The sequence below is a fragment of the Rattus norvegicus genome, chromosome 6 (genome assembly GCF_036323735.1).
Source record: "Rattus norvegicus strain BN/NHsdMcwi chromosome 6, GRCr8, whole genome shotgun sequence".
NCBI lineage: Eukaryota > Metazoa > Chordata > Mammalia > Rodentia > Muridae > Rattus > Rattus norvegicus.
The window spans coordinates 67818724-67836619 of NC_086024.1; the positions used below are offsets into that span (position 1 = coordinate 67818724).

General features: G+C 41.2%; 1 protein-coding gene across 3 annotated transcripts in view; it reads right to left on the minus strand.

Annotated features, from left to right (window-relative positions):
• Stxbp6 (syntaxin binding protein 6) overlaps nucleotides 1-17896 on the minus strand; it is a 236649-nt gene that overhangs the window by 171003 nt on the left and 47750 nt on the right. For 2 of the 3 annotated variants that reach the window (XM_008764658.4, NM_001191872.1), the window contains one exon: nucleotides 3183-3371. The exons of the other annotated variant lie outside the window; for it this stretch is intronic. In XM_008764658.4, the coding sequence (XP_008762880.1) occupies nucleotides 3183-3336 (154 nt within the window). In that variant the 5' untranslated portion in view covers nucleotides 3337-3371. The remainder of the gene's footprint in view (nucleotides 1-3182; nucleotides 3372-17896) is intronic. 3 annotated transcript variants of the gene reach the window in all.

The window sequence follows — 17896 nt, forward strand, 5'->3', positions numbered from 1 at the left end:
ATTGGCTCATTTTTTAAGACTTTCATATGAACATTTCTTGTTTTCCTTTGAACATTGCTTGTATTCCTTTGTTCTTTAAGGCAAGTTTTCTCTGTGTAGTTCTGGCTGATCTGGAGGTCATTCTGTAAACTAGGCTTGCCTTGAACTCAGAGACCCATCTGTCTCTGCCCCTCGAGAACAGGAATTCAGGATGTGTACCACCATGCCCAGCATATATTCACACATTTAACAATGCCAAAAAAAAAGTTATCTAGGTGTCCAGTGAGAAACTGTCAAATTCAATCTCCTTGTGAATAAACTAGAATGACTACCTTTTTCCTTCCAAAATAATAGGTAAAAAAACCCAAGATAGACTCTCTCATTTCCTCTTCTTTGGTACATATTGAAAATACTTCCTTATACTATATTAGCTCTCTGAAAATAGTAAGCTTTATAGTCACAGGCCTCTGGTTCTCACATTATAAATTATGTATGACACTGAGAAAAAAATCCCATAAACACTAGTTAAGATTCTATATAAATACACCAATGCCGAGAGATGCATATTTTGCAAGCTTCTTTTTTTTTCCCCCTTCATTTTAATGCTTCACAGTGCTTAAAGTGTGGTCAAAGAATCGTGCAAACTTTGCCCTAATGTATACGAAATTTGCCTGTTATAAATGAGTAGCTGGTTTTCATCTACCAAGCTCCCAGAAAGCATAGGCGATTTACATTGAGAGCAGGAAGAGGTCTGTCATCTCTTACACTTGAGAACCTCCCACTGTGGTCACTACAAAGAAGTAGTCTAGAGGAAAAGGGGGAAAAAAGGAGACTGTTTGCATTGCTAATAAGACTACTATTCCTCTCCCTGAACGCTACCCACCCACAACCCACTTCAAAACATGGAAGCCCTTTCTTCCAGACCTGCATATTTATATTTTTCTTTTTGCCTTCTTCATAGTTTTTAATTATGTGGATTTTTTAAGAGCAATTATTAGCCAGAGTCAGCCAGCTAACTGGCATATTTGTTTTGTTTTAAGTGTATCCTCAGCACCTAGAACACTTGGCACATAAAAGATAAAAAAAATACTGATTAACTTGTTAGTTAAAACGTTAGATTATCAGGACTGATATGCCTCCAAGCTGTACATAATCAAAAACAAAAAAAAAAAAAGAGGTAGCTGTTACTTTGTTTTTATAAGAAAAAAGCATAATGCAACAAATGTGAGTGCGTCAAGGCTACCTGGTCCTTTTCCTGCTTTTCTTTCTACTGTCTACCATCCTGTGGGATCTACTTTATGTACCCTCTCACAATTAAAAAAAAAAAATGGGGGGGGGGCACTCTTGTCACTTCTGACCCAAAGGCCTTGGTAATTAACAGGAATGCAGCAGCTCAAAAACCCAGGTCTCTAACTCCATGAGAGAAGGTTATGCAGCTTCCTTTAGATGAAACTGTTAGAATCCCCACTACCACTCTCAGATACTTTTATGATTAGAAACAGGCAGATAATAAGAAATAATAAGATACGTCGAAAGGCCAGAGAAAATTGTTGTCCTTTATTTACAGGTAGATACCAGGCAAAATTCAACTGCCTTCTGGACCATGCACTTCTCATTCAGTTATGTTTCTGTAAGAAATCTCAGAGCAGTGAAGAGAATCAAGCTTTAAAAAGGTTAGCATATCATAGGTCTGTGCTCAGGAAAACACAAAACAAGATTATTGGTATATACTTTGTACATTACTGACAAAACAAAACACAAACCTCTAGGTTCCAAATGAAAATATTTTTAAGACATTGATCTTTTCAACAAAATCCTGGGCTAGCATTGAGAAAGGCTTCTTCTTGGCTCGAGAGCTTGGGTCTGTGATTGAGAGCACTGTCTACTCTCCTGCAAGGCCTGCATTCACCAACACCAGCCACTTGCTGGCTCAGAGAGGTCGGTAACACAAGTTCCAGAAGATCGTCTTCCCCCTCCTCACCACCATCATTACATATACATGCCATATAGACAAACATGTACGAAAAACTCCCACAACACATAAAATAAAAAGTGAGAAGCAAACAAACGTAGTCACTGGTTTTTAATTTAGCCCTTTTCGGTCAGTGCTTCACTAAAGAAACACGGGCACCTTCTAACCGTACCCAAATTTGGCCAACCTAATCTAAATTTAATAAGAGTAATTTTCCAGGTTGATTCCCTCACCATCTAAGTAAACAGAAGTTCTCTTCTGACAATTATTAAGGCATGCTTAGCAAAGTGCTACACTCTCATTTCAGACTAACCTAAGAGTCTTATAAATTAAGATCTATCCGATGAAGTCACTGATAGCTTGAAATGCATTCTGACTAATCCTGAATTTTCTTGGAAAGCTAAAAACAGGTTTAAAAAATTGAAGTTTTATTCCCAAACCACAACTCAAATGATTTTGTAAAAAAATTGTGGTAAGCTTAGGTTACCCATCCCTATTACGAGAAATATCACATGAGAAATATTACAAATGCCCTTAAGTGCTTAGCTTAGCATCACCCAGAAGCTCATGGGAAACGTATCTGGATTTTTATCTCAAAAAAAAAAAAAAAAGAAAAGAAAAAAGAAACCCAACTTGGTTTGTATCCATAGTAAATCCCACAGATCTCCTCTAATCACAAACAGAAAGAAAAACATAATAATCCAACAAAATTCCAAACTTCAAAAAATAGATGGCTATTCTTCACAAGTCAGTGGCTGTCAGGCAAAGCAATGATTTGTGAACGGAATCTTCTTTCTCCTATTCCAGAAAGTACCAGTATCTGTCTCAAGAAAAACTATCGATAGTTGTTGGCAACAGTCTACCAAAAAAAAATAATAAATAAATAAAAGTAAAATTTTTAAAAAGTGAAGCTCAGTCTGCTAGTAGGGACAATTATCCAAATACCAAGAAGAGTTCTAAAATAAAACTCCCCGGGGCCGGCACTCCCTCTGAAGGAAAGAACAAATAAGGAAATGCCTGCCAGACTCTGCAGAGACTCTTCCGGGATTGGAAAACTGAACTTGAGCATCTTCCCAGTACAGACAACTCATCAACAGGGAAGAAGGCACAAGTAAAGGAGAATGAGGGGAGGAGAACAAAGACGACGGGAAAGAGTGGACAGGGAAATGGTACCAAATGAGTGATCCTCCAGATGCCTCAGAATTAACCATCTTAAAACAAATTCCATTACCTGACAGGCAGATATAAGTTAAATATTCGCCTTGACCCCCAGTTGCCAAGAAAGGAATCTTTTTCTTTGTCCTTCTCTTGACTTGGACAGCTCCCAGCATTCTTTCATCAAGAGGTGCAAAAATTTCCTTGCTGATGGCAGACTTGGCACTCATTGTAGAGCCACCCAGGAGGGCACGCAGTGAGTTTTCTGAAGAAAAAGAAAAGGAAAGTTGGAACTGAGGATATCATAGGGCTTGTGGGAATGAGCCTCGAGTGTTTACAGGTTTACAGTCCGTTCAGTTTGTAGGTTAACTTCTAAGTTGCAGAATCATTAAGAGCAAGCTCTTCTTCGGGTTGTACTATCTATAGAGATACAGAGATAAAGGAAGAATGCTTTTCCTACCTGAAATTTCCAACCCAAGGTGATGTGAGCAGCAAGCAAAGGGCTCTAGCAGGTTTGCTAATGTCTACCTCAGCTGTACCTTCCCCTAACTGGCAACAGTATCATCCTCTTCCTCCTTCACCACTTGGAGTTGAGAAGTCTTTCCACTGTCTAAAAACCCTTAAATCAAGTTCTTTATGCCTCTTCCAAACCTCCTTAAACTTCAGTGTAAATACACTTTCCTAACTGCGTTCGCAGTGGAAATAATTATGTCATCTTCTACATAATACCCATTTAAGAAAAGGGAGACCATTAATTTTAACACTGCTCAGCTCCATTCAACAGCTAAGCAGCTCTTGTTTATTGGTCTCCTGCAGTGCACTGTTGTCCAGTGTTCTGCACAGACTTCACCATCTGGACGCTTGCCAAGTCTTCCACATTTTCCTTCATCTCCATGAATTTTAAATCCATGTCTGACCAGTGCCAGCTTTTTGGAAGTGCTACCCAGCAGTTCTGACTTTATGCCATTGTGGTTAACTGGGAGCAGTTGACCAGCAATGAAAGACATAAAGCAGTCTGCCCCACCCCCCACACTCCCTCCAATACACAAACTGATGAGTCACAGCTCTGACACTGTATTTGGTTTCCCAAAGTTATATTTCCCAGATGATCTTAGTTCTGCCTCTGTTTTTCATGTTCAAGATTAATCTAAACATAAGTCCAGCTCAAGAGTATTAGGTAAATCTACTATATCCCACATCGTAGTCACAAACAACCTGTGATTCATTACTAACCAATATTTGTTCAGGCAATTTAAAAATTCACAATTAGGCTTCAGGGAGAAAGCTCCCAGTTTGACTGCCAGAAGAAGAAAAGAGAGGCTAGCTGTGCTGGCATGCTCTTGGAAACCCGGTGCTGTGAAGATGAGGTAAGGGGTTCCCTCAAGTTCCTTGGCCTGCCAGCCTATTCTACTGGTCTACTCTGTGAGCTCTGGGCCATGGGAGCTGAAAGGAAGAGTACAGAGCCTGAGGAAAGGCATCTGACATTGATCTCTAGCCTCCATACTCTCACACACATACGCGCATGCATGCATACCTGTACACATATGAACATCACATGTACCAACCAGCATTGAAGGTGCAGGGAATGCCATTTTCCTCTCACAGGTTGTTTAGAGTGCTGTGAGGTCCTGCATACAGACTGACAACACTGTACATGCCTTGTCAGTAGCTCAAAGGCTTGGTCACACTACCTTGAAAGTGACCAGTTGATAGAGAAGTCCCCACTATGTGCTACCTTGTGTTAGAAATTCCACAACAAATTAAGATACAGTCTCTGTCCTATAAGGGTTTATGGCAGACCACATCTGAGTTTCACTGGTAGGCCAGTGAGGTGGTTCAGTGAGTGAAATCAATTCTGATTGTTAAACAGGTTCATATGTTCAGATCATGCATTCCAATGCCTGGATATATTTTATTAATCTTAAAGGTGGCAGATTCTTATTAATGCCTATTTGATATGAATAATGAAATATCTTTTGAACTGTAAAAATCGAATGAATGTAACCATGCATAGCAGAAGATATCTGGAAGAATAATATTCACTTTACTTAGCAAAGTCTCTTTTTTTTTTTTTCATGTCCAGACACACATGAATACACAGTCTCTTCTATTAAAGTACACATGCAAGAATGAAGAGTCTTGGGCCTTTCTCTTTTGAAAATCACCACCGGAGGAGTATCATATTCATCCTAGGCTCAAGTGTTATGTTTTTTTTTTCTGTGTACTTTCTTTTTCCTTTCCAGAGCTATCTAATGTACCTGAAGGTGTATGTTTTCAGTGTCATATTGGGAATGTTAATGTACAGTGGATTACAGGAGAAAATCAAAGCATAAACAGGGTACTGCTTTGCTGTCTTAAATCCAGTTGTACATCTGAATTCACTAAATCAGAATCTTATAAACAGTGTTCTAAACAGCTCTCTAACTCTTTCTCAGGTTGCCATGCAATCATCTGGCCACCAAGTTTAAAAGTCATTACCTTATGCAAAACTAAAACCCCGACCAGAAAGTTAGCAATTGCTAGAGAAGGGATCATTTCGGAAGAAGGAACATATGCACATGGATAAAAAAATGGGTCAGATGAACACGTTACATCAGTTAGCATATTCTTCCATGTAACTCAACAAATACTTTCAACCAGAATTTCTCTCTGGTAGGAACTGAAAGAAACCAGTTAGGACAGATGAATGCGAAAACATTCCAAGTTTTAAAGTACAGCCACTACAAGCTCAATGAGGTACTACTGGTATGAATAAGCCTAGAAGAATCTTGGCTTGGGGTGGGGATTAGGGGCGCAGCACTAACACCAAATATCAAGAATCTATACTTGAGGCCTCACAAGATTTACAAATGTAAAAACTGAATTAATAAGATACATAAAGTATTTGAACAGTTCTCTTAAAGGAACCACACGCTTCTATAAGAAGAAAAAAAAGTTATAGAAAGAAAAAAAAGATTAAAAAGAAGAAAAAAAGCTTTCTCTAGCCTGTCAGGAAAGTATTTGATAGGACAGAGAGGGGAGGTTCCAACTGGACTTTATACCTGTCATCGCTGGGTCTACATCAGAGATCCAGGGGTTCAAGGCCCAAGGCCTGAGACTTGTTCACCTGGGCATATCTTGAGCTTCTTCTGCTCTACAAAGGGGGTTTGGAGTCATTCTTTTTAGTGGGTATGGTGTCCCCTGTACTTAATGACTCACTTGTTAAGCAAACTAGTGAAACTTTTCCATGAGCAGAAGCCCATGGCAGGTGTTCTGCACAGCACTAGTAAGGAATCCCTAGGAGTCTACAGCCCTTCATGAATTTACAAAGCACTTACACATTCAATCCCAAATGTAGGCCAGGACAGCTGCTGAATGTATCCTCTCCTGGCTACAAGTAAGAATCATTAGATATGTCTTTTTATAATGGCACATTTTTCCATTTTTATCCAACGCCTTTTGGGCTATAGATTATAGTGTTAAAATTGTTTCTCATAGGCATAGTATTTAAGTGGAAAACCTTTCAACCAGAAACTTGATTATTAGAGAAAGGTATATAATATAATACAGACACATGTTTATCTGAGGTTCATTTCAAAAGCAACAACACATTACGGATTCTATAACAATCATAAATTTTCATTGCTTAAATAGAGAAGAGCTGGAGCCCATCTACCCAGTGGATTATTACATAATTTTTTAAATCAGGGTCATGCATATAGGATAGGAACTCAGATTCTTGGAACTGTCATAAGTAAGGGTGGCAGCCCCCTTATAATTCCAACCTCAGAAGGCTGAGATAGGGGGATTCCCAGAGAAAACTGGCTTATAAGAATAACCTTATCAGTGAGCTGAGAGCTCCTCCTCTTTAAATAAGGTGCAAGATAATTCCCTATGTGCAAACCCACCCATGTTCACATGTACCCATACATGCTACACATGCTACACATACACACCACATATGCATGAGAATGGGAAGAAAATTAAAAAGACTCCTAGATACTGATTCGGAAAAAAGGAGCAAGAAATAATGCAGAGTGAAGTTAAGGAGGCTAGAGAACAAAAATGCCCTTCTTGATGTATAATTGCACTTGTATTATTTTTGTTGCTTTTGCTCTAGTTTGGTTCTTGCTCTTGCTGATGCTTTTTCTCCCCTTCTTGCTCTGTTCTGTTCTGAACAGGGTCTCTATGTAGCCTTGGCTTTCCCAAATCTTATCTGTATAGACCAGGCTAAATCTGAACTCATGGAGAACCACCTGCCTCTGCCTACTAAAAGCTAGGATTAAAGGTGTCTGTCATCATGCCTGGCATACTTACATACTTACACCCAGAAAAATGTCTAGAACCAAGTTTGCCCTTAAGTCCATATCATTATTTGAACTCAAAATTAAGAAAATAAGGTAGGAAATCTTCCTCCTCTCCTCATTGTCACCAAGCTAAAATGTTGTAATGTCAGCCCTACCCTCCTTCTAACCTGAAAACCATAAAAATCCACTTCACTGAGATACGATGATTACACTTGCTCTAATTCTAGTCAACAACAAACCAGAGAGGACAGTGAATGCTATCGGTCATTGTGGGGTTGAAAAACTGTCATTAGAGGAGGGAGGACACATTCCTCTGTGGAGCAGCAGCCCCTGCCTAGCCACTACCTAGAGAGAAGAGTAACAGTCACATGCCAGCTTATGTTTACTCCCGCAGCCACACACCTTTGGACAGGGTAAACACAAGAGCACTGACCTTAGACTGCTAATTTGTGAGTCTTGGCTTTCTTTTCCCTACGTAAATACTCTCCTCTGTAGGAGACATCATGTACACGGGATTCTCTGTGCCTGTGATTCAGTGTACTTCAGATACAGACATACATTATTTTCATCTCCTCTTTCCTTGTTTCCTTGTTGGCCAAAGTCCATCCTTTATATAGGTTTGATATTCAAAAACAAATCCTGTTCTGCCACAGAGCTGGTTTACGAGTTTATTTACATTGCCCTTGTATTTGTAACTCACCACATCTTGACATTAACAAACAGAATGACAAACCAGTATGTAAAATATAATAATAATACTGATAACAATACTACTAATAATATAACAACAACAACACCTTTGGTTTGAGACCATCACCCAGAGGAGGAAGCACTGGCAGTGGCCAAGCCAATTCCTCTCATGTTCAAACGCAGACCAAACCACACAGGGTGGATGCTACACACAGGCAAACATCGAAATTATTTGCTACGTTCAGCATCCTTGATGAATTACTGTTTTTAACTCACGTAAAAAATATGAAAAGGACAAAGTGGTGAGGGATACATTAAACACACACACACATGCGCGCACACACACACAAAAGGGGAAGGATTTTCAGCAAGCATAAGATTATCCTTTACAGCAGATAGTGACTTGAATTTTAGGAAATTTTTTAAGTTTTCTCAACTAAGTAAACAATTTCAAAACAGCTAGATTATAACACTAAAAAGCAAACCTGCAGAGTGAACTTTCAGTTTTTAAGTATATGAGATCTCTAAATACTTAAAATATAGATGAAACCAGTATGTTTTTCAACTACTCTCCAATTACCATTAAGCTTCTTCAAAATAGTCTCTAATTCCACTATCAGTTTCAAATCAGTACTCCCTGTGTGAATATCTGACTTGGAGGGAGTCCCCAAATTATACTTTGGGTGAGACTTACGGTGCCTTATGCAGTTGCTATATCATCCATGGAACCTTGTGCCATGAAATCTTCCATGGCAGACGGCAGCACATAAACAATGATACTTCATGGGCCCATTTCATGTACACTTAACAGAGTGGTTTAAAAAGCAAGGTTCTATAGCTTTCAATACCTCCATTTCCTAAGTGAAAATAAAGTTAGGTTCATTAATACTTCTGATCTCATCCTCTGGCCAAGTACTTAATTCCAGACTCAACTGGAATTAATTCCAGAGGTCAGCTTCATGATTTTGCCCCCGTGCGGTTCAATGAGAATGTCAATAGAAATGTTTCAGCTCCTACAAGCACCTTTCCATGTCACTGCTTCAAATTCCACCATTAGAAGCACAAATGGGAATTTTGTATTCAAAAAGCCTTATAGATACATTTATATATGGGGACAGGAACCTGTTCTACAGATGAGGAAAGTAGGTAGTTAAAGAAACTATTGTAGATCCCAGAGCTTCTCAATAGCAAACAGGGATTTGAACCTAGAAAATACAATCCCAGAAGAACGGCTGCTCCTCTGGACCATCTTATATTAAAGGAAGGAAAGGGAAGGCAGAGGCAGGAACATATTCTAAGTAAATAAAAACAAGCTTCATTATTTTGTAATTTTTCCTCTGGTCAGTTTGCTTTCTGATGAAGAAGATGTTGTTTTTCCCTTGTCCAGCAACTATAAAAGTGATAAATTGTGCTATGGCCATCCCTTGATGCTGTGAACTTGTCCTGAAAGGCTTTGTAGCTTTGTTGGCAAAGGCCATCACATGGTGTCATTAACATAACCTATCTTCTTTCTGAGGACTTGGTAACATCAGGTAAACTGCAATAGATGCCTATCTCCAGAAAGAGGACTCAGAGCAGTCCAAGAATGGAGATGGGTGAGAATTCTGAACACTTGTGAAAAAAATTCCAGGAAAACAAGACGAGTCTTGTGACCTGTTTCTTCCAAGCACAGACTATTCCTTAGAATGTGTTTTTGTGCTCCTCCCAGGTATAGTGGATGGAAGTGAGTTTACTTCAGTTGTTATTCACGTGCCTCTATGGAAAAACTTTTATTTTGCCATGTGTGGCTTGTCCTTGTGCTTATAAACTTTACTCCGGTGACTCTTCTTAACCCTCCAAGCATAAATTGTCTGATGCTCTGAATAAAACTGGCTACTGCATGAGACTTGAGTCCCTTACATTATTAAGCTCTGGTCTCTCCAGGTTCATGCTACCAACAAGCGCGGCAACAGAGGGAAATGCCCAGGGAGCCTCATAGCAAAGCGGTCTGCCACCCTCCTTTTGACTCCAACCGGGAGTCAGTGCCTGAGAAGATCTTGAATGGTGGCTCTGAGGCAGTTTTATGAAACCTGTAGGTTATTTTTCCACACCAGAAAAGGTTTAACTCTGAGCAACACTCATTTCTGCTGGTTCTCAAGGGGAACTCCACTTTCCACTCCTTTATTGTACTGTCCAACTGGCATTTCAAAGACACAACTTTGACCCTCTTAGTTGTCATCCCTCACATAGTCTATACCTTCTATTTTCTTCTGTGGTGCTTCAAGCAACCGCAGCTTGCCAGTAGCAATGCCCCAGGCTTCAAAAGCTACTCCACAGGGGCATTCCATACATTTTGCTTTACTGAGAAGGCTCTCAGAAAGACTTTCACCAAAGACTCAACAACCACTACTTGACAGATTTTTTTTTTCTTGGTTCCTACCAGCAACAATTAGACTCTCGAACACACTTTGAGCATCAGGACGCTTCACATTTTACTAGCAGAACCATCTTGTCAAGACCCTGGGTTCGGTCCCCAGCTCCGAAAAAAAGAAAAAAAAAAAAAAAAAAGAACCATCTTGTTGACTGTCTATCTCATTCAGTTCTAACTCAGGAGCTTAGTTCCAAAATCACGCATCCAAAGATGCAAGTCAAACTTGCTTCTCTGTCTCTGCTTCACTTCAATGTTCTTCCCAAAAAACCTGAGAGAAACATGATATGACAGTACAAAACATTACAGCAGTCCCATGATTGTAGATGAAGAGAACAGGTGCACGGTGGAAGAGTAGAGAACAGACAGAAAGAAAGCACGGTCCCTCACAGTAGGGATGCTTCTCAGACTCATTCTTTCTCTTGAGCGTTGGCACAAAATTTAGTCCTAGCCTCCATCACCTCAATCTCATAGATTCCTAAGACTTGATTTTAAGCCAACACCTCTTTTCCTCTTGAATTTTCACAGTTTATGTTTTCTTTTTTTTCCACTGGTTGTTGAGGCCAAATGTGGAACAGATCCAAGTAGAACAGGCTAGGGAGTCCAAGAAGCACAGAATACCTTTGGCCTAGTCCCAACCCATAGATCTCCATGCTGACTGCAGTTAGCAGAAGTCCTTCTACAACCTTGGAGCTCTGAGCTACTGTCAGGTGAATATATCCATTGCAATTCACGTGTACATTATCATTCCGGGAATTGACACTTTGGCATTGGTAGTCTCCACATTCGGAGCAAGATCAGCTGTTGTATGGGCTTCTTAGTACCTATTCCTGGCAGGCAATAAAACAGGAAATAGGAATCAGTCAAGCCCAGTGCTTGTCTTTGAAATGGTACCCTTCAGCCACAATACAAAACAGCACCAGGTGCCTGCAATCTGTAATCAGTGCTCTATTAAAATGCTTTCAGAAAAGGCAGGATTACCCTGATTTCTGCAAGCAGCTGCATGAGGTCCTGCTGGGTAACTGCAGAGTCTTTTACAGGTTCACTAAAGACTCCCCAGAGGCAATGAGCTAGAATACTGACATTAGGATCCAGCTTCTGAAGACTGAAATGTCTGTGTAGTTGGTATACATAGGTGGGTAGAGATCCAGTTTATGTCTCAGATTATTACAGAATAACCTACAAATCCAGGTCAGACTCAAGGCTCAGATGCAAATGCAGACTCTGCCCCATACAATCAGCCATTCTGTCATTCAATGTCAATCCCTTTCAATCAACATGGTTGAGAAAATAACTAACTTCTGACCTAACTAGCCATAACAATTTGATAGTGATGACGGGGGGCAGGGAAATCTGTCAATGGAATACTATCTAAAATGAACTCAAATAACAGAGGTATAAATTTAATGATGGCTCACATTGACAAATTAGAGGGACATTCGAGTCCATGTGATCAAGAAGCTGGGGTCAAGGCATAATGCTTACTTTTCCCCTACTCCAATTTGAGAGTTGATGGAAAGTGAACAGAAGTCTACATTTGTCGTCATTGATCTAAGCCAGTCTAAGCCATTGATCTAAGCCTGTGTCTGCATCTTTGAAAGAGGATAGGGCACTCACTTCACAAGATTCCCTGAAGCACTACATGGAAATCATCTTCCACCTGAGGTGCCTTGCCCTTGAGTGACAAAGCCAGCATATCACAATCTTGTCTAGCATTTGTCAACACATGTCCCACCACACAATATATTTAATAAAAGCTGTTGCCAAATGGCACCATATTTCATCTTCCGAATCTGTGATGAAAGAAAGAACATATTATCTCTCCTGGATAGAAAAATGGAAACAATGGGTCCTGCCTCACCAACCATGCCCTCTCTCTACTGCTGCTAACCCTCACCTAGGCATATAAATTGCCAGCCTAAAGAGAAAAATAAAGACAAGATACAGCTAAAGTCTACTTCACTGTGAATAGTGACATGGGAAGATACAGAATGGTTGGGACATTTAGAAGAAGAAGAGGAGGAGGAAGAAGAAATAAGGGGGAAGAGGAGGAGGAGAAAATGCATATGCAGATCAAAAGTCAATAAAGTAGACCTTTCTAGAAACTGAAGATTCTGAAGAGAATAAGCAACAAAGACTTTTTCCCTCCAGAGTGTGGCATTCTAGTAAATATAAAGAGTGCCAACACTAAATGCATGGCTCTCATTCTAAAGGGACTAAGATTTTGAAACATTTGGAATGACCAGGGCCCCAGGAACACATATTTAGGTTACCCCAAACTTCATGTTCTAATGTAGAAGCAATTTATATTTTATAGCTTGACAGGACAAAGTCATAAAGCAAGACAAGTTTAAAATACTTTGTTGGGTACTTTAGAGAGGCAATTACAGCAAGATGGTAAAAGCTTTTCTATAGATACTGATGCTATCTGACAACATTTGTAGCTTTGGACTGGTGAAAGCCAGTGTGTCTGCTAAGTCAATAGGTTTTTATCTGTTATGTTATTTCTGACATAAAGGTGAGCAAGGAACAGCTGTTCCTGGAACTAAGGCTAGCTCAAGCAAGATAAGGTAGCTCTGGACCTGTTACTTCCCAATCTCTCCACTCTTCTGAGATTCTAATCAATCAGTCTCTGCAGACACAGCATCTTCTTGGAACTTGCCATTCATAGAAATAACTAACAAGGCCATAAATTAATACAGTAGCTGAGAAGCTGGCTGGGAAAGGATAAAAAACAGAGTTATTCCCCTTCACTACTAACCATCAGGTTATAAAATCAAACCATGGGGAGTCCAGATCTTCTAGCAAGGTTTGTACCCAGTCTTAGTAAATACTTTTGTTCCTTTTTAAACTGAGGTAGCAAATTCATCTGGGGAAAAGAAATCTATCTATCTATCTATCTATCTATCTATCTATCTATCTATCTACCTACCTACCTACCTACATACATCTCTCTATCTCTCTCTTCACTCAACATTTTCTGAGGAATTACTATAGTATGGATTCTTTGTAAAGTTTAGAGATCATAGACAAACTAGAAATATTTGAGGAGAAAGACCAGGAAAAAGAGGCAAGCAACAAGATTAAATTAAGAAAAAGAATTTGTTGCTCCTTGGGAAAAGAGGCAGATAATGCTTAATCCTTCAGAGACCGGTGGTCAGGAGATACTTACTCTTTTAAGTAGATCCTGGAAATGTAATTAAAGAAGTTAATCAGGTCCATTTACAAGGGTTACATAGGCAGCTCCACTTCTATTGAAAGCCAGAGGGGATGCCTTGGGAAGGTGTCAGCTCTGTGTGAGTGACCTAGTAGGTCATTTCCTATCAGTGCCTCTACCTGTGATCTATTTGCATGATGGGTATGCCCTGAGAGACATTTCCCAGTCACAGGGAGAATGCAGGGACTGCTCTATAGATAAGTTTTGAAAGAGAATCCACAGAAAGTACAAGAGAAAAGAAGCATCATGAAAAAAAGGTGAAGTGTCAGACAAACATGTCAGTCATTCTTGACTGCCTGTTTAGTACTAAGGATCATTTGAGGCAATCCGGGTGGGAAAATACGTTTAAAATTAATTATCCTATAATAGTATGAGTTCCTGGGTTTATTTTCCTGTACCAAGCAAACCAATGAATAACTCATCTCCACTTCTGAAGAAGTTCACTGAAGAGGCAGAGAGCCAAACGGATAAACTGTCTTGGTTTGTGCACATAATAAAATACATATTTTTAAGTAAAACACATTTTTTTCAATTTCTCTTGCACTTTAAGGGAATTTGGCAGCCCGAGGCCTGGATCATTCACAGTCCCTAAAATCTTAAATGGATAAGTCACCACTACTTCCAGTCTCCCAGTTCCCACTGAGGCAAGCATCCTTCAGCCAGTCTTCCATGTTTGAATCCTGTTAGCCCTCCAATAACTGGCCCACTCATTAGTCCTTGAGGTTGTGGAACCTGGTAATACGCACCAAAGTAAAGAGTATGCAGAACCTTTAAAACATACATTTTCAGAAAAGTAGATTGGAACTAATTTGAACAAACAGAATCTAAAATACTGATTACTGGCAGGGAGAAGCTAAGAAACCATTACCTCCTCGTGGTGGATGAGGTGGATGGGAGTGACCAGAAACATCAAAACAAAAGAAGATTTAGACCTGGATCAAATGACTGGAGTGCATATTTTACATACCAAAGCAGACCTGGTCTCCCAGTTTCCCCAGCATCCCTCAGTCCCTGTGTGCTGCAAGGCAAGGATGGGCTTCCCCTACCCTAGAAGCTCTTCCTTGTATAATCCAGACATTTTGGTCTTTCTTCTCTATCCCTCTCTCTGCCTTTTTCTCTCTCCCTGTGTTCACACCCATATTTTTTCTCTTCCCACTCCCTTCCTTCTCCCTCCCTTCTCCCTCCCTATGGTGACTTCTCTGGCCTAGTTCCTTGGGACCAGTGAATCCACCAATAAAACTACCTTTATATACTTTAATTTGACTTGAATTGGTTCATTTCACCAGCAAAGACTACTTATCAAAAAAAAAAAAAACCAATTATTTTTATAGCATAAACATCTTCCATACTGTGGCTAGCTCTCTTCCAACATGTCTGTTGTACTAATAACATGTAGTATACAAATATGAGAGACAAATATGAACACCACGAAATGTGTCATGGGGGCGAGAGGAACGTGGGTATTAGCAGACACAAGTGTGGCCAACTGGTATAAACTTGTGGAGGAAATTTCAGTTATATTTATAAAACAAGAAAAACTTTTGAAATTGGCACAGCCAGCACAACAGCAAGTCTGCTCAGAAATATTTTTTCCTGAGTAGATCACTGAATGAGTAGACGAAGATGTATACTCTAGAATGTGTCTCTACTTCATGGGCATTAGAAATACCTGCCTGAGTTGTCCTCTAAGGGGTGGCATCCAACAGCTGAGTAAGGCAGATACAGACACAGCTGAACAGTGAATAAAGCTTGAGGACACTTACGGAAAAATTAGAAGAAGGATTGTGGGCCCTGAAGGGAACAGAACTCCACCAGAAGAATGAGAGTCAAATTGAACCAACAACTAAAGAACATACATGGGCTGGACGTAGGCCTCTCGACTCAGAACTGCAGCTTGGCCTTCATGTGGGTACCAAACAACTGAGAACGGCTATCCTAAAAGCTGTTGTCTGTACATGGGATGTGTTCTACTAGCTGGGCTGCCTTGTCTGGCTTCAAGAAGAGAGGCCTAGCCTTGCAGAGACTTAAAGTGCGAGGGTTGGGAGATACCTATGGTGGGCCACCCAATCAGAGGAGAAGAGGAGAGAAAATGGGGGAAGGATGTTGGGAGGGGGGTGACCGGGAGAGGGGCAGTAAGCATGATATAAAGTAAATAAGTAAAAAAACAATAATAGTAAAATTTAAAAGAAAGAAATACCTGTCTAGTGGTTTTCCTCCTGATATCCTAGTTGAAGACTCTGAATAAATGCCTGCATTCCACAGAACCTTGTGTCAAATATGACTTGGTTATGCTTCCCTGCTTCCAGTCAAGCATGCCATTGTGGATCTACTACGTGCCAAGTCTGTGCTAGCAATCTCAGAAGAAGGACAGCCACCGCATGTGTCACTGTGGCAGTAAAGACCCATTAAGAGAAAACTATCTCTTTCTGGCAGGAGAATGAAACCTCTGGCCTGGGTAGACACTTAACATTCCAGCTGGGGTGCTCAATGACTGGGCTAAGGGACCACTCCTCAGAAGATGGGTTCATCTTAAGGCATGCTGGGTAAGAATCACTTTAATGAGGTAATCCATTCCTGCCCAGAATTCCTGCCCTTAGCACAGCTGCTTACATAACTCGGCTATACTGTGGCATACATAATGGGTGCTTTTCTGGATGATTCCGAAAAGGGCGACTTTTCTTCTTCTTTCTATCCCTCCTCTAAGCATTCTTTCCCTACCACTTAGGGCTTCACTCCTCTAATGCACCCCATTTCTGTCATGTTGACAACCTAACACATCATGGCTATTCCCCCCTTTCTCTTCTCTAACAGCTTGACTGCCCTGAGTTTTTTCTTCTAAAGTCTAATAAAATTATCCTTGAGCTTCTGTTCTAGTCCCTTCTCTGTTTTTTAAATTTTAGTAACGAAGCTAAGAAGCCTAAAAGCAGACCCCATGTCCTTAGGAGCTCATGAAAAGGCCCAGCAGCACCGCACTGTCAGGATACTGTGCAGATGGAGCGCGGAGCCCGTGGAGAGGCTCTACACAGCCACTATCAGTCACCAGGACCACTGTCAGTCACCAGGACCACTGTCAGTCACCAGGACCACTGTCACTCACGAGGACCACTGTCATTCACAAGGACCACTGTCATTCGAAAGGACCACTGTCAGTCACAAGGACCACTGTCAGTCACAAGGACCACTGGCATTCACGAGGACCACTGTCAGTCACCAGGACCACTGTCAGTCACGAGGCCCACTCTCAGTCACAAGGACCACTGTCATTCACAAGGACCACTGTCATTCACGAGGACCACTGTCATTCACGAGGACCACTGTCAGTCACGAGGACCACTGTCAGTCACCAGGACCACTGTCAGTCACCAGGACCACTGTCAGTCACCAGGACCACTGTCAGTTACCAGGACCACTGTCATTCACGAGGACCACTGTCATTCACAAGGACCACTGTCAGTCACCAGGACCACTGTCATTCACAAGGACCACTGTCAGTCACAAGGACCACTGTCAGTCACAAGGACCACTGGCATTCACAAGGACCACTGTCAGTCACCGGGACCACTGTCAGTCACAAGGACCACTGTCATTCATAAGGACCACTGGCATTCACAAGGACCACTGGCATTCACAAGGACCACTGGCATTCACAAGGACCACTGGCATTCACAAGGACCACTGTCAGTCACCAGGACCACTGTCAGTCACCAGGACCACTGTCAGTCACCAGGACCACTGTCAGTCACCAGGACCACTGTCAGTTACCAGGACCACTGTCATTCACCAGGACCACTGTCAGTCACCAGGACCACTGTCAGTCACCAGGACCACTGTCATTCACAAGGACCACTGTCATTCACAAGGACCACTGTCATTCACGAGGACCACTGTCATTCACAAGGACGACTGTCAGTCACCAGGACCACTGTCAGTCACCAGGACCACTGTCAGTCACCAGGACCACTGTCAGTTACCAGGACCACTGTCATTCACGAGGACCACTGTCATTCACAAGGACCACTGTCATTCACAAGGACCACTGTCAGTCACCAGGACCACTGTCATTCACAAGGACCACTGTCAGTCACAAGGACCACTGGCATTCACGGGGATCACTGTCATTCACAAGGACCACTGTCAGTCACAAGGACCACTGTCATTCACAAGGACCACTGGCATTCACAAGGATCACT